Source organism: Ambystoma mexicanum, chromosome 8, assembly GCF_040938575.1.
Source record: "Ambystoma mexicanum isolate Mex_15411 chromosome 8, UKY_AmexF1_1, whole genome shotgun sequence".
NCBI lineage: Eukaryota > Metazoa > Chordata > Amphibia > Caudata > Ambystomatidae > Ambystoma > Ambystoma mexicanum.
This window is the reverse complement of record NC_090929.1, coordinates 1,385,273,418-1,385,297,200: the sequence shown is the minus strand read 5'-3', so window position 1 is coordinate 1,385,297,200 and position 23,783 is coordinate 1,385,273,418. Positions and strand designations below refer to the sequence as shown.

The 23,783-nt window shown below is 45.0% G+C and overlaps 1 protein-coding gene and 1 long non-coding RNA gene across 5 annotated transcripts in view; one reads left to right on the top strand and one right to left on the bottom strand.

Annotated features, from left to right (window-relative positions):
• Nucleotides 1-1,132: 1,132 nt before the first annotated feature.
• On the bottom strand, nt 1,133-10,315 carry LOC138473030 (uncharacterized). Of its 3 annotated transcripts, XR_011268715.1 has the most exons (4): nt 10,175-10,296; nt 7,863-7,909; nt 2,426-2,625; nt 1,133-1,937 (listed from the first exon to the last, which is right to left on the bottom strand). It is a non-coding gene; the product is annotated as an uncharacterized lncRNA (long non-coding RNA). The 3 variants fall into 3 exon arrangements; XR_011268713.1 differs by lacking the exon at nt 7,863-7,909 and having other exon boundaries at nt 10,235-10,315; XR_011268714.1 differs by lacking the exon at nt 7,863-7,909 and having other exon boundaries at nt 10,175-10,302.
• Nucleotides 10,316-10,394: 79 nt separating this feature from the next.
• ALDH18A1 (aldehyde dehydrogenase 18 family member A1) overlaps nt 10,395-23,783 on the top strand; it is a 1,219,662-nt gene continuing 1,206,273 nt past the window's right edge. For both annotated transcript variants that reach the window (XM_069611512.1, XM_069611511.1), the window contains exon 1: nt 10,395-10,502. In XM_069611512.1, the coding sequence (XP_069467613.1) occupies nt 10,442-10,502 (61 nt within the window). In that variant the 5' untranslated portion in view covers nt 10,395-10,441. The remainder of the gene's footprint in view (nt 10,503-23,783) is intronic.

Sequence of the window (23,783 nt, the reverse complement as noted above, 5' to 3'; positions counted from 1 at the left end):
GGGTGTGAGAAGGTAATCCTGGTTACGCATGTGCAGACTCACTGGTTTAAATAAAAACATTTAAAAAAAGAAATTCTTTATTTAAGGAAGATCTTCCTGGACTCATTCTGGAGTCATCCGGTGACTCCATCCTAGTGTCCCCCCATGGCTAGTTTGGGGAGATCATCCAAAACCATCCAAAAATATATGTAAAAGGTCGAAATATTTAAATGAGATGACTCTAGAGTTATCACAAAACTACTCCAGGATGAGTTCTGATTACTTCCAGTAATGATCTTGTATTCTTCCAGGATTACCCCATGATAACTTGAGGATGAGTGGGGATTACGGGATTACTCCAAAATGGTTCCATGACAACATTAGGATGGGTTTGGAATTGTGAATGATTATTGCAGACAACTCCAGGAGGAGTTGTTTCATGATGCTGCCAAAAGATTTAAGAAAAGGGTTTTTATTTCCCCAGGATGTATCCCTTGTGAGTAAGACGGGTGGCATTACTATAGGGCGAGTCTAGATAGACTTTTGGATAGTGTACTGGAAAACCTCAAGGGGATTTGCAGCTGTCACTTTCCATCTTTGCCTTCTATGCTAGAGCAATCAAATGCTGTTAACCAAGTTCGACGATTTAGTGTACAAAACTACAAATCCACCCCATAATGTCACGAACCAATCAGTAAACTCCATTTCAGTTCTTACCTCTAACTAACATGGCATCATACCCAATAAACTCCCACAATTACAAATTACTGCACTAAAATACACACTTTCAGTGACCTAAACAGAATCTGTTAAAGGTCTACCTGCATGATAGACTGCCGACAGTCACTTCACGCACTATCACTACGAGCAGCTAAGAATTAGTTCGACCATTCACCACACCTAAGAAAACATTCGCTAACCCCACCAGAAATCATAGACAATACCCAATAGCACAAAAACATGTATCATTTACAAGTTGGCACCAACCTACAAATTCACCAGATCAACTATGTAGTTCTACACACAAGAACACTTGCATCTTCAGAATCACACAGCAGTATGCAAGCTACACACACCCACACACACGTTCCAGTTGATGACTCAAACAGCAATACTCATGTCTTGTTCCATAAACACTGAATTTATACAGGTGTATGGTTTCACCACAGTAACTTTGGGACAATTTATTAAAGATGACCATTGTTCTATATTCCGTTGTTGATTAGTAGTGCGAACTGAAGTAGCAACCAAACTCGGTTAAGGGAATGTTCCAATTCAATTGTTTTTTAAGACCGTACTCTGAATGATTAAGCAGGTAGAATATGTAGGTGTCACTTCACTGTCTAAACTGGCATGACCGTCACACTCTAACAGGGACACACTGTTCAGAAGACGTGGTGAGCTTGTCAAATTAGTTCTGACCGACAAAACCTTTCTAGCAGACAAGTGACTGTTAATTAATAGTCCAATATTTTGTAGTTGCTGCGCAGCTATTTCTTTGGGAACTGCAACATTACACTGAGACATCTGCCAATGTATTGCTGTGTCTTTCAATTGTCTAGGTGAAGAAACAGGAGCAGGGTCCTGAGGAAGGAATGTAGGGGAATGAAGAACACTAGCCGTCCTTGCCAAGAGACTTAGGGTCACAAAAGCTGGGAAAACTAACTGTATACAACCATTACAATGTTAAACCATTACAATGTTTTGGAATAGTCGGTTTCCACCTATCAGCTTTTACAATAGAATTATCTTTGTTTTCTTTAGGTTTTTTTCACTGCATCGTCTTCTTGTAGTTCACACAACACTCTACCGGCACTTCCCTGATTGCCAGATTCCACCAGTAGCTGCTTTTCCTCCTGTGTCTTTCTTTTTAAAGCCTGAATTAGTCCCTCTGTATCACCACAATGGGTGTTCATTATTTCTTCAAATGTTCTCTGTCTTAATACACTGTTTCTTGGCTGCGGGTATGAAAAAGACAAGTTATAACTTCAAAATGTGACTATCAACACAACAGACTTTTTGCTTAAGCTGTACACTGGGGTGACTCCCCTTAAGCGCAACCCCATCAATCCCCTTGGTTTCATTTTGACTTATTCTTGCGCTCCTTGGCACTTTCTCTCCCTCCCCATGCAGCTACCCACAACTCGGTCTAGCTGCACACATACTCTGACCTGGACTATGGTTTGTGAGGGTGTTCAACTCATAGCACTTTGAGATCATACCTATGGTAAAAGGCGCTCAACAAATGCCCAATAACATAAGAGAAAGCATGTAAGCCCTCTATACTTTAGAGAATTATTCTAGAGGATATAGAGATGCTCTAAGGGCATTGTGCAGCACTCATCTGTATGTGTGAAAAAAACAGAATGCCCCCGCGTAGGGACATCAGATGTACCCTCCTCCCACATATATCAAATAGATGAACAAAAACAAATGCATTGCTTACCGGCTGACTGGAAATGCACTACTGCTTTCAAATCTTTTTCTTCATGCATTCTCTTCTACTTTCATCAAGACCCTCTATCAGCCATTTATAATTAACTTCACCGGGAAATGCCAATGGCTCAAATTCCCCATGCTTTCAAATACACAGAGAATTGTCAGAGTCAAACAAAAAGCACATAGTGCCATGATTTGAATTATTGCCTAAAAGAAGAAAGAAAAAAGTACATTAAGTATGCTCCAAGTATTTGTGAAACTTATCTGTGCTCAAAACCATTGATTTATAGTGGGCTTGCTATGGACGTTCCTGCCTGAAGTGTCCCTATTTGTGGGTGAAGTGTATCTTGGAGCTTGTTAACTTCCTCCAAGACTTTCACCCATTGTGGCTTCAACTAGTTCCAGCTGCCCACTAATAAAATTAAATGTGGGTGTTCTGCAGAGGCAATATGTTCTTCACTGCAGAGCTCTTGTACCTAAAATGCTGCAGTCATTTTGTGTGGATCCGTTGAAAGACACGCACCCGTTTCAGTTTCTTAAATGTAAATATCAACCTTAGAGTCCGAGCTTGCGGACAGCAACATGTACAGGAAATTATAGGAACCGGAAATGGGAGGATATGCAGGGACAGAACCCATAACCAAAGTGATCTTTACTGGGTTAATAAAAGTAAATATTACACCTTAGCAGACAGGCCTTTGCTACTATGAGCCAGGCACTATCCTCCAGAGGGTCAACAGAAGCCCCTCCACCCCAATAAGCATCACTACTGTCCAATAAATTATGAACTATGGCTGAAATAGTGCAGCGCCCATGAGCAGTAGAAACATCCTGCAAAAAAGTCAACCAAGCCATGGGTAAATGTTGCATAAACATGTTTTTTCACACATGCGCCACGGCCTGATACAGTTAGATAAGCAAATTATTACTTAGAGGGTTGAGTGCACCGATCTGAGGAAGGCATGGTCCTATTCATGTGCAATATTGTGGGGGCACTGGAGCAGCAGCAGCATTAAAGCCAGAGAGGGGCAGACAGTAGGAGCATTTATACCCCACTTGACTGATCAGCAGAACAATCATTGGGTGGAACCAGAAAGGAAAAGGGAAGGCATTGCCCCACCCATGAAAAGGGGGCCTCTGAATGGCTAGTGTGCCTTAAGGCAGGGGTCTTCAAACTAGGGGATGCAAAGCCCTTTAAAACAGGATTATGGTGACCGTTTTTAAAAGGAAATCTAAGCATTTAATAGAAAATATGACCATGTGGGGCTTGCGGGGAGCCTGGAACTATATTTTTACTCATGGGGTGGGGAGCGGCTCAGCATAAAAAGGTTTGAAGATCACTGCCTTAAGGGAATAAAGTGACCTCCCACTCACATAGCAAAGCAATTAATAGCACTCATTTTATGCCTAGGTCAGAAAACGCCTGCTAACACACCAGTCCTCTGTTAAACAAGGTTGCTGAAAAATCCAGAACAGCAGGAAAATAGCTTGAAGCTCTACAACATCGAACAAGAAGGAACTGGTCCCATCATTAGAAACACAAAAAAAAACACAAAAAAAGTGTCTACATGGCTCCTAACCATCATCATAAAAAGCATTCACCCCAGATCATCATAAAGAATGGTCAAAAAAGATCTTTCCAATTTATTGACAGTGATCATAACAAGCCCTGGCAATCATTCAATAAATAACTTATAAGGTTTACAGGCATACTATTTTCATTTAACTGCTGAGGTGCAATGCTTGGAAACAACAAAAACGTGCAGTAAAAACCCTCCAGGAAACTCATCAACCTATACAGAAAATGGGACATAAGTATAAATAGAGCATGCAGTAATCTGTCAGCGTCCCTGAAACTTACATTTCTATTTACTAAATCATGTAGTGATTTCACCAAAGTGTTGAACATAAATTAAACGTATATGTAGGACAGCCCGAGTCGTGGAGGGAATTAGAACACTGTCCCCTGCGCCCAAAAGCTGGCACAACTTCACCATACTGTGAACTGAAAAGGCAATGGAAAATAAACTGGGGTAACCAAGCTCTCTATATGTTCTATAATAAATGCTGTAAAAGCAATACAACAGCTCTGCCTAACGGGTATAGCATTCGTAACTTCCACCAATGAAAAAATAATATTCAAAAGCATTACAATACAAAATGACAGTCTTTGAATGCCAGACCGTTCACTTTGTATGGGCGCCAGCTTTACAGAACCTCTTAAGGGGTGCTCTGACCTTGAACTTAACTTGAGAACAGAGTACTTGTCCTGTACACTTTTCACATTACACAAATCTCAAACTGATGCATATACTGTAAACAATCTGCCCCAGCTTGAACAAGGTGGAAAGAGGTGCGGGGGGCGAGGCTCTCATTTAATGCAAATCTCTTTCAGTTGCTGGACAATAATTGGATGCCACTTAGAAAGTGGTGTTTTGGGTTTTTACGTTTTTTAGTTGGCTGGTGTTCAATGACTTAAGTGAAAGCAATGATCAGGCCGCAAGCAATGTTTAAGAGAAATAAATAGATGGGTGGCATCTGTCCACTGTTGGTTAGAGAAGCCTGTTTTCTTCCTTCTTATTGAGAGCTTGGATCGCCAGTATCTGCAACTATTCTCTGTGCGCAGAAACACAACAGCAAATCTAATTTGGAGCTTTTGTAAAGTAAAAGCAAATTCACTGTGATTGTTCATCCAAGCCCAAATCACCCTGCGCCACCTGAAGCAGGAATCAAAGAGCGCATTCATCAGGGCATTTCAACCATCCCTGGCCTGAGACTACACCTGGCGGTGTGGGCAGCGCATGCTGTACCACACAGCGGCTCAAACAGTCTGCCACACACTTCAAAACGTGGCCAGCCTTCATGGCAGAAAAACAAAACTGTGCTCCTTGGCACCCTGCTTCAGAATGAAGCAATATTAAAGACGCTGCGAAAGTCGCACACGCTTCCCACATGCCACACATCAACAATCCTCACACAAGGGAAATTATGCCGGTGGGCATCTTTGCCCCGGCATGCAGCTGTCTGGGCAACTTATTGAAAATTACAAGCATAGCGCAACAGTGCCCTGAATATATGATGGACACATTCTCACAAGGGCTACGCGACACTGCAATGTTCTTAAGCAGATGACGGAGTCAAATCTTGAGTATCTCCAGGCCCGTGTGACTCTTTCCTTCACAGTAAAGCACTGGAATGATCGCTAATACCCACTGAAGGTGTGGTCATGTGTATGAATTGTATATGCACCATACGCATATCAACGTTGCACACAAGGGCACCGCAAGCATGTGGATATTGGACCACTTTAAAAAGTAAAAAGGGGATTTTGCAAAGAAGGATTGCTTAGCACATTAAGCTTCCGCCGTTCAAGCCCACAAGTGCAAAGTCACATAGGGACCAGAGAGGGTCTGAGTGCTCTTCCAAACTAGCAATCAAAATATATGTTAACATATGACAGTGCCAGCAAGACAGCAATTAGGTTTTTCACTTTAAAAAAAAAAGAAAATGTTCTTTATAACAAGATAGTCATTCTACAGCAGTGTTCTTTAGACCTTTTGAGCCCCGAGACCCCTGAAAAAAAAAAAACGTTGAGGTTATTATCAATGATGTCAGCTGTCGCTTGCAAGTTGGACATTGGCATATTGGAGAACTAGTGTTAAGGGTGGGCCTGTCTTTCAGCAGCCGGCCTGCCAATATGGGGTTCAATGTTTGCAATAGCTAACCACAGGTTTTCTTCCTCCTCCAGCTTTGATCGATATTTAGTCTTTAGGGCTGCAAGTGCTGAGGATCTAGCAATGGCACGAGGTGCTGAAAGGTAACCGTACATTGACTGCACATTAATATAAAGTTGAAATCTCTGCAGACACATTTTGCCAAAATCCAGACAAAAACAATTTTTTTAATTAGCTCTCCAGTAGGCGTTAACTTTGAAGCTCCTTAGGTTCCTCCTGGAGGTGTATTGGGAGGTGGGCCCCTAGGTCTGCTAGGAAAGGCTGAACCACACAGTCACTGACGTTACATTTGTCCTCTGGAGAGTACTTTTAGACTGGTTCAGAGAGCATTTAAATGGTTTCCCATTAGTTCAGCAACAAATGAAAGATCATATCTCCTCAAGAGCATCTGCTAATAATGGAAGCGCATCGGTAATGCTGACATCAACCCTCCTCCTCCAAAACTCCAACTTCTTCTTGAATGCTGATATTTTTGCATTTGTAGCAAATTATGTGGTTTCTGAGCCTTGCAGTGAGAGGTTTAGAAAATGTAGCTTTTCAAAAGATCTCACCAAGGTAAGCTAACAGTACAAGCAAGGGTGAATCACACAGAGGCTCTGCTTTTGTCTGGTCTAAACCCAGGAGAAAGTGTCTCACTTTGTTCCTGAGTACATAAATGTGATTTAAAACCTTTCCCCTGGATAGCCACCTTACCTCCGTGTGTAACAACAAAGCATCATGTTCAGCTCCCATTTATGCACATAATGTGGCAAATAGACAGGCTCTTGTGAGGTGCATCTTAATAAAAGTGTACCATCTTTACAACAAAAGTCAGCACCTCTGTGAGTTCATTCCCCATATTGCGCACAGCCAAAGCTTCCCGGTGTATCATGGAATGTGTCCACACAATATGTGGAGCTACTGCCAACACTTTTGCTTTTAACCCAGCTCAGGCACCACACATTGAAGGAGCACCATCCGTGCAAATACAAACACACACCTCCCACTTTAGTCAGTGGGAACTTAGGAAGTTGTTAACAATGTCAAAGAGTTCAGATGCAGTTGCTCTGCCCTGAATTGGTTTACAAAATAATGAATCTTCCAATATTTCTTTTCCATGGCAGTACCTCACATAAGCAATCAAATTGGCTTATTTTGAAATGTCAGTGGCCTCATCCAACTGTATGGCAAACTGTGTTTCAAGCGCAATATCAAATCTGTACTGATACCAGAGGACAGGTCAGTGATGCGACAGCAAATTGTGGTGTCAGACATAGGGATACTTTTGCATTTCATTGCTGCGCCGTCACCAAGCATTACCCGTTTGACAGCGAAAACTGTTGGCAGAATTACTTTGTCAGCATCTGTAAAAGGCTTTTTGTTTTCACCCAGATAGTATGCAATGTGGTAAGAAGCATTCAAAGCATTTGCCGGTATTGAGGCCACATTTTTAACAGTGTCTTTTTGCTTTTTTATGCATTGCAGCTGCCATTCAAAGTAACACCTGGTCTTTTTAGCTAAATTGACATGTTTTGGTTCCAAACATTGCCTTCATTTTGTTGGCTTCAGGCTGTCATTTGCTAATGTAGCATCACAAACCACACAGAGGGGCTTTACTTTTCCAGCAACTGCGATCCATGTGAACCCAAAAAAAAGAGTCATCATATTTCCATGTGTTTGCATTTCTTTTGTCCGTTTTCACCTCTCCTGCTTTTTGTTTGAGATTCCTACCATCTTTGGCCACTAGGAAACGATCCATCTCAAAAAGGAGCACGAATCTGTGAAAACATTGCAAACACTATGTCACGTTAATTTTAAAAAAACGTTTCAAGTTTTCAAAAATGAAAAATTCCTCCCAAAAAAGAGTTACAAGGGCAAACACCACATGCAAAGATAGTGCAGTGATTTTTAGTACTTCAAGAGATGCATAAACTCGCTCTATAGTAGATGACTACCGGGATAGCTCAGCAGGTTGACACACCATTGCTGAGATGTTATATATGCAAAACATGTTAATCATATCACTTTTTACAATTCCCTATAAAAAAGGAGGTGCTATAAAATGTGTTTGGCCAGGGGATGAGTGGGGCTGGGCAATGGGTTGCTTATATTCAGGGGGGAGGTGGGGGTATTACTGCCTCTGCCCCTGTAGTGAAACTCAAAAGTTGGCACCCATGAACCCACAGTTCAATTTCCTAATAACTGCTGTCAGCATATCAGAAGCATTTATTTGTGATTAACCAGCTTGACAAGCATATAACATCTTTATAAATATGATTTGTGATGAAACACAAAGCAAGGAGCACACAAATTACAGAGTATTGGTGTGGTGCTCTGACAAAAAATAAAACATTTCGAAGAAAACTAGTGAATGCAAGTTTCAGCACCATTTTTGGGTTTGGAAATTACTTTTTTCCAATGAATGTGCAAAATGCACATTTGGACAACAACGTACCCAGCATGTAGAATGCCTGCTTTCAACAGTGATGCCACCCCGGCACCAACCCAGTGATGTTCATGGCCCATTAATTCCTGTGGTGTCCCTTTCAGGACAGAAGAAAGAAACAGGATGAGCAAACACATGTGTGCCAGTGATGGCTGGGGAAATGAGCACAGCGAAGATTAGGCCACTGAGCCCCCAGCTTCCCTCAGCAAAGCTGGGAACTTGGTAAAGCCTGTTCAGGGCTGAGGCAGGCCGTTTCCAGAGATCCGGCCAAACATCTGATGCCAGATCTCGGACCATGCAAGAGCTGGCCCATGGACCAGAGGGGTGACGAGGCGTGACAAGGCAGAGGGGCAGCCAAAGCAGGGGGACCGGTGTTGTATGATATCCGGTTCCCCCACGGCAATTGCGTGAGCCCAGCAATTTGCCGTGGGGGAGCTGGATATCATACAAGACCGGCAATGTGTGGCTTCAGTTCCCGCTCACCTCCTCCCCCTGTAGCCCCACGGTGGGGACGCAGGGGCACAAGCATTATGGTGAAGCAGCCCCCCGCTTGCCTCTTCTCACCCTGTGGCCAAGTTCTCTGGTCTACAGTATGGCTAGTGTTAAGGCAAAATACTTAATTGTTATCTTGCTGGCAAGACTAGGTAGGAGTCTGCATGTTCAAATGTATACATGAACATGCAGGCATCTAGTAAGTGAGCCAACACGGGGAAATGAAGAAACTATGTCGTGCACAGACAAACTGTGAAAGAAATGCAAGGAGGGAAATCGAGAAAGTCAACTTGTGGTACAGACAGACTATGGCCGGTACAGTCAGGGCTTTAAGTGGGCCGGGGCCTGCCGGGGCTGGGCCCCGGCAGTCTCCGAAATTTCGTTTTGAGGCGGGGCCCTGCCGGGGCCCACTAATCTCCCCTGTCAGCCCCGGCCACTACAGGAAAAAGCATTTTTTTCTACAGCCTGAAGCTCTCGCTCGTGTGCGAGAGCTTCGGGCTTCAGAAAAAAATGCCTTTCATTCATAATGGTGGCGCCGCACCTGCGAGGCATCCCTTTAATCAAGGGATGCACGTGGGCCGGCGCCACCATTATGGAGAAAACGTGAGGCCGCTGGAAGCAGAGGCCTTGCTTTCTAAATACTGAAGCTCCCGCGGATTCTCGGGAGTTTAAGTCTTTAGGAAAAAGGCCTCTGCTTCCAGTGGCCTCACCCTTTCAGCCTTAATGGTGACGCTGCCCCTCCCCAGCTGGCGAGGGGCAGCACCACCATTAAGGCTGAATAGGCGAGGCGCTGTCCCCTGCCAGGCAAGCCTATACAAAATAAATGCAGAGATCAGCATCCTCTCCCCAGTAGGGGAGAGGGTGCTAATCTCTACAAAAGCCTGCCTGGCAGGGGTGCGAGTAGCCCATTGAGCCGGGGCTCGTCAAGGGGGCGTGGCCTAACGGCCCATCAAGACCCCCGTTGTTAGGCCACGCCCCCTCGATGGGCCCCGGCTCGATTTGTAGTGCCACTTAAGGCACTGGGTACAGTTCAATGGACTGCCTGGCAGCATTGTGCGGTAAAGTTAAGCACATCTCCCTGCAATTTCAATTCAGAACCCCTTACCTCATAAGGCAGTAAAGTGACAGAAATCATAGCAAAGAAACTTCATGAAAGGACGCTTACGCAAACAATAAATCCGACTTGCTGGCAGCCTGGTTTGTAAAAAAAAACACATCTGCCCTGTAATTTCCTCAACATGCCCTGCTACGTGTAAACGGTCATACGTCATGACGCCTTAAAGGCATTTTAAGATTTAGTCGGCAAAGTTTTAAACAAACACAAAATGCTATCGGGCCTCATAGGGACTTTAACTGTGTGTTTCAATTGATAATGAAAGCAACAAAAGTCCTCCTTTACCAAACGCTCCTTTTCAGTTTCCGGGCACCAGTGGGTGAGTGCATGAGATCCAGCTCTTGTAATGAATTGTATATGCATGTTTTTTTTTTAGCATCCGTTAACTCAGATCATTCTTACCCCTTTGTTATATTTGTAAGAGGAGTCCCTTTTGCAATCTCTGGAAATGCACGTTGATTTAAGTACGAGGCTGAAGCTGTAATTCGTTGTATTGTACTCATCAGATTTGGAAATTAAAAATTGTAAGTACGTGAATTTCTAAACCTTTGGTTGGGAAATTACACAGCCTGTTGGTGTTGTAGACGCGGTAGCTGCCCCGAAGCTCAGTTACGGTGCAGTTCAGGCTCCGGAATGCTTGCAGAGGCAGTAACTGCTGTGCAGCCGCTATACAGACCCTGCTCTGGTGTAAGTGATTCTATATTAGCCGGCGCAGGTATTCTATAATAATACTTGCACATATTGCATTTCCTACTCCAAAAGTAATAATTCCCCGGGCCAAATGGCTGCAGGTCCGGTACTTTCTCTGGGTCTAATGACCCTTATGTGGATAATAACTGGGCACAGTGTCTGTTCTCAGTCTAATGGCTTCACCCCGGTGAATAGCAGCAGACACCTTCTCTAGCGCTAATGTCCTTTGGCTGAAGCGCATGAGTGCAGACACTATACCTGCTCTGGAGCTAATGACTTCCCATACAGTACGTACCTTCTCATCAGCTACACCTGGCAATACCTGCCCTGGGGCAAAAATTACTGACACCGTACCGAATCTGGGATACCGATTCCATACACCGTACCTGCCCTGGAACTAATGACGTTTGATACAGTACCTGCTTATGCGTTACATATGACAGAATGCATTGCCATGGGGCTTATAGCTACAGACACAATACCTGCTCTGCGACATTGATGGCATGCACAGTACCTACGTCCTCTGGGGCTAATGATTCCAGTCACAGTATCTGCTCTGGAGCTAATATACCTGCTCATTAGCAAGTCTGGGATTAATGACTGCAGAAACAGTAAAGCCCCCATGCACCCTTGCCTTTCATTGTGTCCTTTCCCATTCCTAATTGCCCTCTGACACCTCGAACCACACTCTCGGAAGCAATTTTCAAAACGTGTTGGGTGCAACTGATGGGATGCTTATTCACTTCACTTGCGCGTAAAAGGTGACCCGTGCATAAAGGACGTTTAAATGTGTGCATCATAGTTGTGCACATTGAGGTGCTCCTTTCCCACCAAACGCACAGCTGTGCAAGGCAGCGAGTGGAAAAGAGGTTCTGGGCATTTTCAAGTAAATCCTGATTTTCAAAAGAGGTGCATTTTAAAAACACAGGGGTTTGGGGGGCATTTCCATGTACCTATTTGGAACCAGTGCAGGGGATATAAAATTTATGGGAAGGTCACTTCTGATCCTCTCATGCAATGAGTGAGTGATTGCTGTGGGTGAATAAGCGAGTGAATGTTGAGTCAAAGAGTTTGTTTGTTGGTGCTGGACCAGGCAGCTTTTGGCTGGTGAGGGCAGCATAGTAACAGCGTACTGTTGAAAAATATTTTTTTATTTTACTGCCATTTTCAACAGTAAGAACACATGACCCTCCCGAGGTCTGTCTATGCCTAATAAATCTGACTGGTCGGGATCCATCTATTTGGGTAAGAGCCCCCCCGCCCCGTCTTTATTTTGAGGACTGTCCTCAACGCGTCTTTTTTTTCCCTAATCCACCTCGCTAACAGGCGCTCTGCCTTATTGGCCTTGGGCAATACCTCTGTTGGTGGTAGAACAGTGAACGCTCTGCAACTCTAGTCTGCAAAACATCTAATTAGCCGTATTCCCTTTCCAGCATACTCCCTGTGTTATTTATCAATTGAGACATTATTTGTATAAGTTTAGCTTCCAATTCCTTCTGTAAGATACCTAACTGTTTGTCCCTCTGGCAGTTCATCGCGATGAGCTCCCCCCTCAATGTAACCTTAACTGTGTCCCACACCCACTGGTTGCGTACACCCTCTGTTGGGAAATTAAAAAGTAATCCAAGACTTTATTCTTTGTCCTCACGTGGGACTCCATCCTAAAGGATGTGGCTAGGGAATTGCCTCTGCCATAGGCCTCGCTCGTTCTGCCCCATATTTAAGGTAATCGTTATGGGTGCATGGTCTGACAGGGCGATTACTTCTAGCTCCATCCCCATCCTCGCGACCCTATCCAATATTGACCTCAAAATCCAGGTGTAATCTATCCTTAAGCATCTATGAATATGGGAATACAATGTGTATGTCCCCATCCTCAGTTCCCTCCAGCCATCTACCAACACCAGTTGGGCCATGTGTTCCTTCAAGCAGGCAGATGACACACCCTGGTTGTGGAACACCATTGCGCTCCGGTCTTCTCTTGTGTCCCATGCCAGATTAGTCACCTACCAATATTATTTGACCTTTGGCAAAAGTCTCCCCCGACCCTCCATCTCTGGAATTGAGCCCTTGTAACAACCCAAAGTAAACCTGTGTGGGTGCCCCTAGACCATGTATATAAACCAAGACATCCTGTGCCACCCACCTCCCCCCACGGTACCTTTACCCCAATTACCTCCCCCAGGCGGATACAGCATTCCTTCCTGTAACTCCCTTTTCCCTCAGCGTGGGGCTCCTGTTTCGATGAGTGTTTGGGCACCTTCCACTTCTGTCCCCTCATCAGGTTTTTTTTAATGAGGCCCCTTGGGCCCTGTTTTTGGAGCACTTTGTCGAAAACCTTCATCCACTCCCATGTTTTCCTCTTGAGAAGTTCTCTTACCGGTCTTTGTTCTTGCCTTGGTGACCCTTCATCCTCAAATCTTCAGGACCCTCATACCTTCCTCGTAGGTGGTGACCCAGTGAAGTTTCCCTTCCCATTCGAAAAGTAGTCCAATGGGAAAGGTTCATTTATAGACTGACTGCCCGCATTAGGGCACGCACCACCGTGCCCATCATCCTACACTTCACCAGGGTGGTCTGGGCTAGGTCCTGGAATAGCTGAAGTTTCAAGCCATTGTAGCTGATTGATCTGGCCCTCCTGGCAGCCTCCAGCACCTCCTCCTTCTGCCCGTACTTGTGTAAGGCCACCACTACATCTTTGGGTCTTGCCCGTCACTCTCCCCTCTTTGGCCCCACTCTGTGTATGTGGTCCAGATCTATCCCCGACCAGTCTTCCACCTCCAGCAGGTCTGCAAACACTTGCTGCACCATTGTGCATAGATTCTTGTCCACCACTGCCTCAGCAAGGCCTTTTATTCTGATGTTAGATCTTCTCGAGCAGTTTTCAAGGTCTTCGCTCTGGGTCTCGAGATTCTGCGTGACCCTTGCTAATTGCTCTACCAACTTGTCAATCTTCCTTGTGTCCTCTGCAACCTCTTGTATGGTGCTTTCCGCTGCATGGGTCCAGTCCTGTAGTTTCGCTATGTCCCCCTTCACCTCTTGCAACGTTTGGGACAGTTCCTCTTGCATCATGCTCAACTGCGTTTGAATGGTGTTCGACATCTTGTCCCCAAAATCCTGAAAGCATTTGCAAAGGACCTCCTGGGTGACCACTTAATCTTTTGTGATGCCTGCTAGTGCCCCCAAATCCTCTCCTTCCCCAGATCTCCTTTTGCGGGACCCAGAGCCGGTACGTCCCCGTTCCCATTTGAGCCCCCATAGGGCTCAATGGGAATGGGGAGGATGGTAGCAGCGGTACCGTTGTTATCATCCAGTTTTGCTCACGGGTGCCGCTATGCCTGGTCTGACCAGGCGTGCAGAGTGGCTCCCTCGAGCAGAACTCGTAATGTGGCGGTACAGTGATAACGGCACCGGGAGCACTACCGGCAACGTTATCACTGTACCGCCACTGTTGAGGCCCATAGTCTCTGCAGATTGCCCTCCTGTTGTTTCCTCACCGACTTGTGGCCAGCTTGCATGTCCTTCCCCTTGCTTTTGGACATAGTGCGTCGGCAGGTCTGAAGGGGGAGCCCTGCCTCGTCCTCCTCCTCCTGATATTGTGTCACACCCTTCAGACCTCTTCTGGCCACTTTTTCAGAGTTTAGGAACCTCCCCCCTCTGCCACTTTGTGGGTCCGCCCTGGACCGTGCAGGGGGCTTGGAACTCACCGCTAACTGTGCGCAAATGAGCCACTGTTTGTCCTCCACCTCGGGTTTCATATGACCCTCCTCCTGGCCCTGGCGTCAGGATCACTCTCCCCTGTGGCCTTTCCCTTATTCTTTGCCCACCACGGATGTAGATGGACTATTTAGCCCTCTATTCGGCCTCTGCTCTGCTCAGGATTGGCCCAGGGAGGTCAGAGCCCCACCAGTCACTGTTTCCTATACTTGGGGCGCCTCTTGCTGCCTTTCTCTGCTTTTGGATGGGGGTGCGCTGGCAGAGACACTATATGCAGCTCAGGGACGTCACCTTCCTACCTCCTCTAACTTTCGCTGTGCAGCCCCTGCCGGGCCTCTTGGCCACTCTAGGTGCTATTCTCCGCAGCACAGTGGGCTACAGATATGGCCCCACTGGATCCTCCTGATCTCTCTATTGAGGCTCTGCTTCTCTGGCGGGGGGGCGGCTCAGTTTCGACTCTATGTTCCCACTGGCGCGAGCCAGCACGGGAGTACCTGCTCCACGAATCCAGCCCCAGTGGGCCTCCAATATTGCAGGCAGCTCCTTCCTGATGAGCTCCTCTGCCGTCTGGCAGCGGCTGCTCTCTGCCACCCTGCTTTGCAGCCTCACGGTCCTTGGCCACCGTGGGTCTCCCCGAGTGGTTCTTGTTAGCGGTCTGCGAGCGTGTCTCTCGGCTCGCCCTGCACTGGCTGCGGGCGCAGTGCCTCTGCACCTCAGACACTGCTGAGACGATTTCTGCATACCCAAGTCTCCCAGCGATCCAGGCTGCTGCACTCCACCACTGCAGCCTACATCAATAAATCCCCGCAAGTGAAGGCTTGTAACTTATCTTTATTGTCTTTGGCCCTGTGGGTTGAGTGTCATGATCACGTAGCTCTCCCCTCGGCGACTATACTGGAATCGCAATCACAATGCGCTTTTTTAATGGGTATCCATCATAGATGCCAGTACAAAATGCTGTTGATTTTTTAGAAAGGATGATATGTGCTTTTTATTTGGCTGCATTGGCATTTTGGAGCACCCAGTCTAGCCATTCTTTGCTGTGGCATGGTTGTTTTTTTTTGGGGGTTTTTTTTGGTTTTTTTTTTAGGTATTCTATCACAAAGCAAGCACTATAAGTGTTGTGTCTAGACTGGGATTTAGGGCAGGCAGTCAAGCCACTTACTGTGGCGTAGCTTTTTTCACTGGGCATCAAGGGTAAAGCAAACCTGATGAGCTTTATTACGCATCTAGACTCGTCTGCATTGTGCATTGGACGGTATACAGTTCTTTTTCCGCGGGATTTTTCATCGCCGTTTTTTAATCGAAAAAAACTGTTTTTTTTGGGGGGGGTTAAAAATTAAATGCTTTTTTTGGTGTAAGGGTATAATTCTTTTTTAAAAAAGGGGGTTTTGGCGGGGTACCCCACAAAAAAAGATGAGTTTTTTCAATGAAAAAACGGCGAAGAAAAGTCCCGCGGCAAAATAACGTAGAACCGCATTGGACATGTATTCTTGTTGCGACAAGACATTTTTCAAGGCAAAGCCAACAGGAGAGTGGCATAGCCATGGTGGGCATGTTTTCTTATAGTATCATTGCTTGCATTATGCAAAAAGCAAACGTGAATACTGTGTGAATGAATATATATGAGAATACTGGCATATAGTGGTGTAGTCAGCATGGAAATGTATTGATTGTGAATGTGATGGGTTCATGCTTTTGACTGTGATGTCAAAGGATTCTCAAGCAGGCAGTGCACGCTATGTTTAGGCCTCTGGCTTCCACTTTGGCCCAAGCAACGTCTCAAGCTTTACCCTTGCCACATTGGGCATTGTGACGGTGTTGGGTGCCTGCTTTTGACTGGAATGGCAGTATTCTCACCCAAAGGGGTGCATGCTATGTTTAGGCCTCTGGCTTCCGCTTAGTTCCAACGTAGTCTCAAGCTTTACCCTTGCCACATTGGGGGTCATTCACAAGTGCAAATAAGCAATTGCTAAATGCCAATCGGTATTAGTCTGCAAATCATCCTACAAACTCTGATGTTCTGAAGTAATCGGCAAGCCCTCCACAAATCATCCACAACAAACATGTTTTATGGCGATGCTTTTGAAGTAATCGGCAGCTCATCCCAGAATCTGGTACAAACATGCAATCTCTTGAAGTGATCAGCAGGTCATCCTAAAATCATCACAGCAATGTTATTTTTTAAATAGGGATGATGTTGGCATAATCATGAAGTTACCCTAAGCTCGTGCCCAATCATCCTCCATTGAGACATTTGCTGATGACTTTACAGTGTGGTGACGTCTGATGTGGGAATTACTTCTAGTGGAGTTAAATGATGATCAGATGACTCCAGGATGGTCTCTAAAGTCAACCTTTTAGAGCAGGGAGAGGATAGTGTGTAGTCCTAATGCCCAGTGACCAGAGGAAGCATTTAGGTTCCATTGAGAAAGGTGAGGAGCAGACGACCTGTTGATAGCGGAAAATGCTTACTGTGTGAGGAGGGGAACTGATGGCTCGATGAAGATGTTGATCCTTTTATGTAACTTTTTTTTAAATTCCTTTTGTCATGCGTGCCTTTTTCTAGAGTGATTTACCTTTTTTATTTGATGCTTCCCTAAAACCCAATTGCTATTGGTACCATGGGATAGGTCTTTGTTCCCCACCTATGTTTCTTCCCTTCACTTGTCTTTTTCCCTTGTAAATGACTCGCCATTTATCTAGTTACTTTCTTTTGAAGGCTTTCCCCACCTTTAAGTGCTCCACTCCAATCTAATAGTCCTCAATTATTTTCCAATACACTAACTACGTACACCAATTCCTTAATGCAAGTATACTGATCTCACAAAAATGATTGTCCAATTGGATCTGTTTTTGAGGACCTCCTGATATATATCCAGTCTTAGTTCTACCTTGCAAAGCTCTACACGCTTGATTACGTCCATCAACTCTGCATTACTGAACTCCATTTCACGTCCTGTTTTACAGTGGTCAATAGACCCACTAAAAACGATATTGAATTTGCGCACAAGATTGGTGTTGGGGTATCTAGTCAATCAGTTTGTGCTGCTGGTATTGCAAACATCTGTAATAACATAAACTACCTGACTGCAGGTTTAAAGCAGCACTATATCAGTGGATGTGCATTGATTATTTATACAATGTTTTTTATTTGGTGTGTTCAGAATTGGCATGGGTTTTTTGCAAAATACTGGCCAATGACAAAATCATTAAGTTCAAGTTCTTGATTGTTGTGATGGAGTGTTTGATTGAAATCCCAGGCGAATTACTTTTTTCTTGATGGTAAATTGAGGACATTTCACTGCATTCAAAGATTTAATTAAACCCTTGCACAGAATGAATTAAATATTTTTCTCTCCACTGTTGATCACTTGAATCGTGTTCTTGTTGTGAATTTGCATGCAAAAGACACCACTGCGCATTTTAAATGCTTTATTTTTAAGTTCCATAAGTCTTGCATTACTTTTTTCCAGGTCCGTTACTTGAATGGAAGACTCTTAATCTTTATAATGCTCTCTCGGTACACCTTCAGGCATTTTGTACTCACTCACACACGTATCACCACCTGCTTCTCTTGCCTTTTCCACAAAACGGGTTCAGGAAATGAGCATTCACAGGCAGGAATGATTTTTTAGCATGCCACCTCGTCTATTATGTTTTATACTTGTGTAATAATTACGAGAAACCATCCCAGTAGATGCTATCTAGAACGCAGTCTTCATTAAGATGTCTAGGATTAAAAGAATTTCACTTGTTGACCTCGCCCAAATGTATTGGCAATGTGTTGTAGGTTTTATCACAAGTTCTTACAGCTGTTGCTTTGGCGATGTGTAAATGCACAACAGTAAATCCTCTCTCGTTCTCAGGAGACGGGAGTCCTCGGCCTGTTATGGACAGGCACGCTAAAGCAAGTGATTGCTTGCACTGGATAGACTATTTTCTGTCCTACAATAACCTTGACTTAATATTTTGAAAACTGAAATGAGTTCTGTCAGTTTGATATTTTAGCAACGCGGTGATTTTGTTGTTTGTAATTGCCCAGGCAACTCTAATGTCCCTTCTTTCTGCCCTTTCTGATGTATTATTTAATTACTCTAACTTTAGCAGATGCGTTCAGCAATACCAGTTACTTAAGACATGTTTTCCCTATTGGAAGCAAGACCACTAACGCATTGTCTGATTAGTCTCCTTTCGTTTCGCTTTGTCCTCTGCCATGGCATTTTAGTTATTGGTACCACCTTGTAACCTTAATCATTGAGTAGCTCGAGGTTTATTAACCAGATTACTTTTGCTGGAGTGCCTTAACCTGAATATCAGATGTGTAAGCTACATATTGCTAATAAAATACATTACAATGTTTTCATTAAACACTGGAAACGGCAAAGAAACTTGAACTCGAAAGACTCCCTACGGACACTAATGGTATGGAAACATAATACTTTGGACAAATTGTGGAAATAAACCTCAAATGTCCAGTGTGCATTTGAGGTTTTGCATTTTGCATTGAACCAAACTACAAAACAAGTTCTAGATGTGCCAAATGGTCAGATTCTATTAAGTGGTCATAATAGTGTGGGTACAGTAGATGGTCATGGCCAGTATTTTGGATCATGAATGATATTTCTTGGAATCCACATATGCCAACTTGCAAGTGAATAACTTTATTAAATGCAGCTCCTAGTAGCGGGTCATTCCTCTGCCTGTGCTCACTATGATTTGCTGAAAGCTATCTGGGGTTACTCGGGTGTGTTTATACTAAGTCTAAATGATTCCCTCTGAACGTAAGTGAGGTGGTACACACCTCCCGTTCGTTAGTTTGGGCCGTTGTGACGATTTTACACAAATTGTGGGCAATTTATGGTTGGTGAGACGAGAAACGGCCTCGGAGGAATGTAGCTTGTTTTTCATTTTTATTTTTGGCTGTAGAGGGAGGCATTGAATTGTGCACATCAGCATATGGTATAATTTCATCATGTCATTGATGCCTTTTTTAACCTCTTAACGGTGTGATCAAAATGTATTGTTTTATTAATTGCATGCATAACACACATGGTTGTGTGAAACATGAATACGAGACTTCTGCAGTGTTTTTTTTTTTTTTTTTTTTTTAAAGCAGTGAAACTAGTCTCATGAGGTATTCTCTTACCAGTCACTGTTGACCTTCAGGCTTGCGTCAGTTTTCAATATGTTACTTGTAGTACTGTGATTATAAAGTGGTTTTACAGTGTCAATAAATTCAATCCGACAACGTTTATTCCTTTTTCGAAGAACAAACTTTTTGGTATCGGTGGTGGGAATATTCATTTTCAAACATAAGGATGGTGTAATGGCTCTAGGGTGTGGCAAAAATGTTTCAATACCTGTGATTACAGCGCTTAGAAGCTGGAGGAATCTTCCATGAATTGCTAAGTAAGTAAAAGAAATATTGCGGCCAAATCCTTAGTTTCAGATGGAAGTGGGTGTTAAAATGAATGTCGGGAACTAGGGTAAAGGGGTGCTGTCAAAAAACTGAGAACGAGCATGGGTACCACCATTGGGACATGGTCACTTGGATGTCTGAAGTATGAAATCCGCTGCGTGTGCAACACTTAACTGTCATTTAGCCTCACTCCTTGTCACACCGCCACAGGCTGTGCTTTCTGCATCACGCAACCATCCTGCTAATTAAAAACTTTCAGTATAAAGGAAAACGGGACTGGGTATCATCTCAATGCGGTTTGCGATGTGCTTAATTCCCAGACGTGTGCTAATTCACGAAGCAAGTATGGTTGGGTTTTAACGTTACTGCTTGAATGGACAAACTCGTGCCATTGGCATTGCAAAGAATTCGAGCCTGCGTGAGCAACCATGATTGCATTCAGTAACTCCGGGATCCGGTTGCATCATCTCTAGGAAACGTGGCGTCTGTGTCTTTAAAGGCATTGACTAGCTGTGCGCTCTGCCCCCAGTTCATGGGGCCGGCGCTGAAAGCGTGAAAGGAAAGTATTCAGTTGAATGTGCTGCGGGCGAAATTGCTCTTTTGCTGACTTGACTCCGTTTTCAAAACCTGCACGCTGCTGTATTTAGAAAATGCTGAACCCATGAACTGTTTTATCTTGAGTTATTAACTTTCAGATAACGCAGGTCAAAGTGTATGTGTGTGTTTTTTTTTTCTCTCCATAATCAAATATGCATGTATCGTTTATGATTCAAAGATTGATAAACATATTTGCACTAGAAGAAAATATGTTTCTTGGTATTGAGAGACCACTCTTGCAATTTGAAGTCTCTGTTAATTTTATCTGAAAATGTTATATTGTGAATTTTCATTGCGTTGTTCGTCGTGTGTGTGTACTCGTATAAAAGACCCTACCTACCGCCACACTTCACAAAAGCTAGTGCTGACCGCACCCGTTTGGTGCCATTGCATTGATCTGCGTAGGAGCCGTGTGCAGCGGGACAGCATAGTGCTGTTTCAAGGACAGCATAGTGCTGTTTCAAGGACAGCCCTGCAAATGTGGTGAAATCTCACTCTAAAAGTAGGGTTTGAATGTGTGGGTTTGCACTCCAAATGTACATACATGGCAACATTCTGTGACTTTATTTTTCCAAGTTTCAAACATCTTAATTAACATTAAGATGGCATCACCTGACTCATAACCTTGATCACACCACAGGAAATGACTGTCTGGCATAATCAGAGTTAGATCCTCTGCTCCTTGTGAGAAATTACATTGCCAAAGGAGTGATCGGTGAGCAGTATATCCTCAGCCTTCTGACAGCAGAGCTACCTCACCTAACAGCCACTCATGTTTACCTTAGGCAATGGATCTGCTTTCCAAGGTACACAGAATCTCACTTTAGAGATGTTTCTACTGCATTTTAAAGGTATGTCTCCTAGATGAATACCTAGGACAGCAGACCCATCTTTCTGGTGGTCATTTATAATCAGTCTTACAGCAGTGCTATCTCTTGTATGAATGAACCCTGTGTACAAAAGCATATATTCTGAAGGTGACGAACGGGTGAGCAAAGAGAATGGAGGAGGCACCCCGATAACCGGGGCAGGGGCCTTCCTCCTTCCGCTCTCTCGTCCCCTCCCCCCACAGGGGCAGGGGAGAGGGCGGCAAGGTGAACAGAGGAAAGGGCGCCAAAAGCCCACAAAAGCCCGCGAAGGGTAACAAAGGAAGAAGGAGGAGCTTGGGCTACATAAGCGGCGGGCGCCCGGCACAGGAACACTTGCAGCTCATCCAGCAGCCGGGCGCCCGCCAAAATCGGAGGATTTCGTTTTCAAGAACCATGAAGAGGATTTTGTTTTCGGCTCGGTTTCCCGTGCTCCTGTGTTCCCGTTGGATGGTGGGCTCCTGTTTTTGGTGGCTATCCAGTGAAAGGACTGTTCCAGTGGAAGGGTTCCAGCGCTGAAGGAGAGGGGTCCAAGTGAAGAAGGAAAATCGATTGCAGAGAAAAATGTGCGGTCAGAGGTACGTGCGGGGGAGGGGCAAGGAATAAGAACTGTTCCTTGGCGGGGGGGGCCCACATGGCCCTTGGGTAGCACCCACCCTCCTGCTGCTTACCTCACGTTTATAGTCGCGCGCACAAGGGCATTCATTTGGAGATATGCTCTCTGGTTAATGCGCAGCAAAGAGGCCAATCCTGGTATGGGGGGCATGCACACGGCATTTTGATGCGCGGGAACCGAGCGCGGAGCTGGCCACGTCCCGCGCATCTCTCGTGCTAAAAGTTCAGGCTCTGCTGGACACAAAGGACAGCTCAGCTCCGGCGGGAAGCGCTGACGCTCGTGAAAGCCAGCACCGAGGTAGAAATCTTCAAATACGAAGCAAGCGGAGGTTTGTCTCCACTTAGTCTCGCATGATTCCCTTATTTGAACCATGTGTAGCTTAATGGGGACTTCGCGGGGATGTCAGGGGCTCGTTAACAGGTATAGCTTATGGAGGGGGATCGTTTATTGTGAATGTGCGATCGTGGGGCACGTCTTAAAGGGCAATTGGGTTGCCTTGCCACGTGGAGCTAGCCATCAGGCATGTGACCCTTTTTGTGCAAGGGGCTGGCGTTTGGGCTGGCATTTTGGGGCGGTAATGTTTTCACATTTGTTTGCCGTTTAGCAAGGCCGGCCTGTGATTGGGAGGATTCACGAGGCGTAAATGGTATGAGTGGTGTGGTCGCTGTGGACATGTCGGGGTCCGTAATATCTCACAACCAAAGTCTCAGACATGTTTTGACTGCATTATGTGGCAGCATCACCAGGCGTTCCGGGCATGCGGAAACCTGCGGTTTAAATAACGATGGACAGTCTTGGGGATTACGTTCTCAGGCTCGCATTTCGAGGGCTCATGTTTTTATTAATATGGGCCGGCGCGGCCACCGTACCACTTAGTGTTTCCCGTAGGGGCCCCCATGGGTGGTATCACCATACAGAGTGTTAGGTAGTGGATCACTAGTACCGCGATCAAAAATGCACGGGCGGGGGTATTTTCAATTCAATTTTGCCTCGTTTGGGTGCCCGTGCTAAGGCGATGAGGAACTGATTTGAGAAGTTATGGCCGCGCGTGGAATGACCTGCTTTACATTGGTTAGCTAGGAAAATCTGATATGTTAGAAATGGGGCGGATGCTGCTTATGCTTATTTAAATTATTTATTGACAGGTGTTGGTAGGGTATGTGGCCTCTGCGCAGCACAAACCCCTCACAAAAGTCTAATCGACTATAAAAGGCCAAATTCTTTTTTGCATAAATTCAAGCAATAGGTGGAGGGGTGCGGCATTGGTTTTTTCACGGCCTCTGCGCCGCAAGTTAGCAGTACAAAGGGTTCACGGTACAAGTGGCGTGGCTGTGACAATAGCACTAGTGTCGAGCCATTGTTTGGGGCAGGAGTAAGGTCGGTCACATTGGCATACGAACGCTGCCCAAGTTCGTGTTTTATGGCGGGATTCCCGCAGGCTTATTTTAGCTGGGGTATGTCGGACAAAATGGCTCAAGCAGTGCCTGCATGTGATTATGGACAAGAACGTTGGAGGTTCCAGGGAATACGTTGTTTCTAACTAGGGCGATGCTGGAAAACAGTTATGCAAAAAGGTCACCTTGAGTGGTTGAATACAGGATATTTTACAAGAGGTGCATTTCGTTAGGTACGTGAAGGGCAGAGCAGGGACCCCGCGCACCATTCTGCATGAGGTTGGTTATCAACTCACTT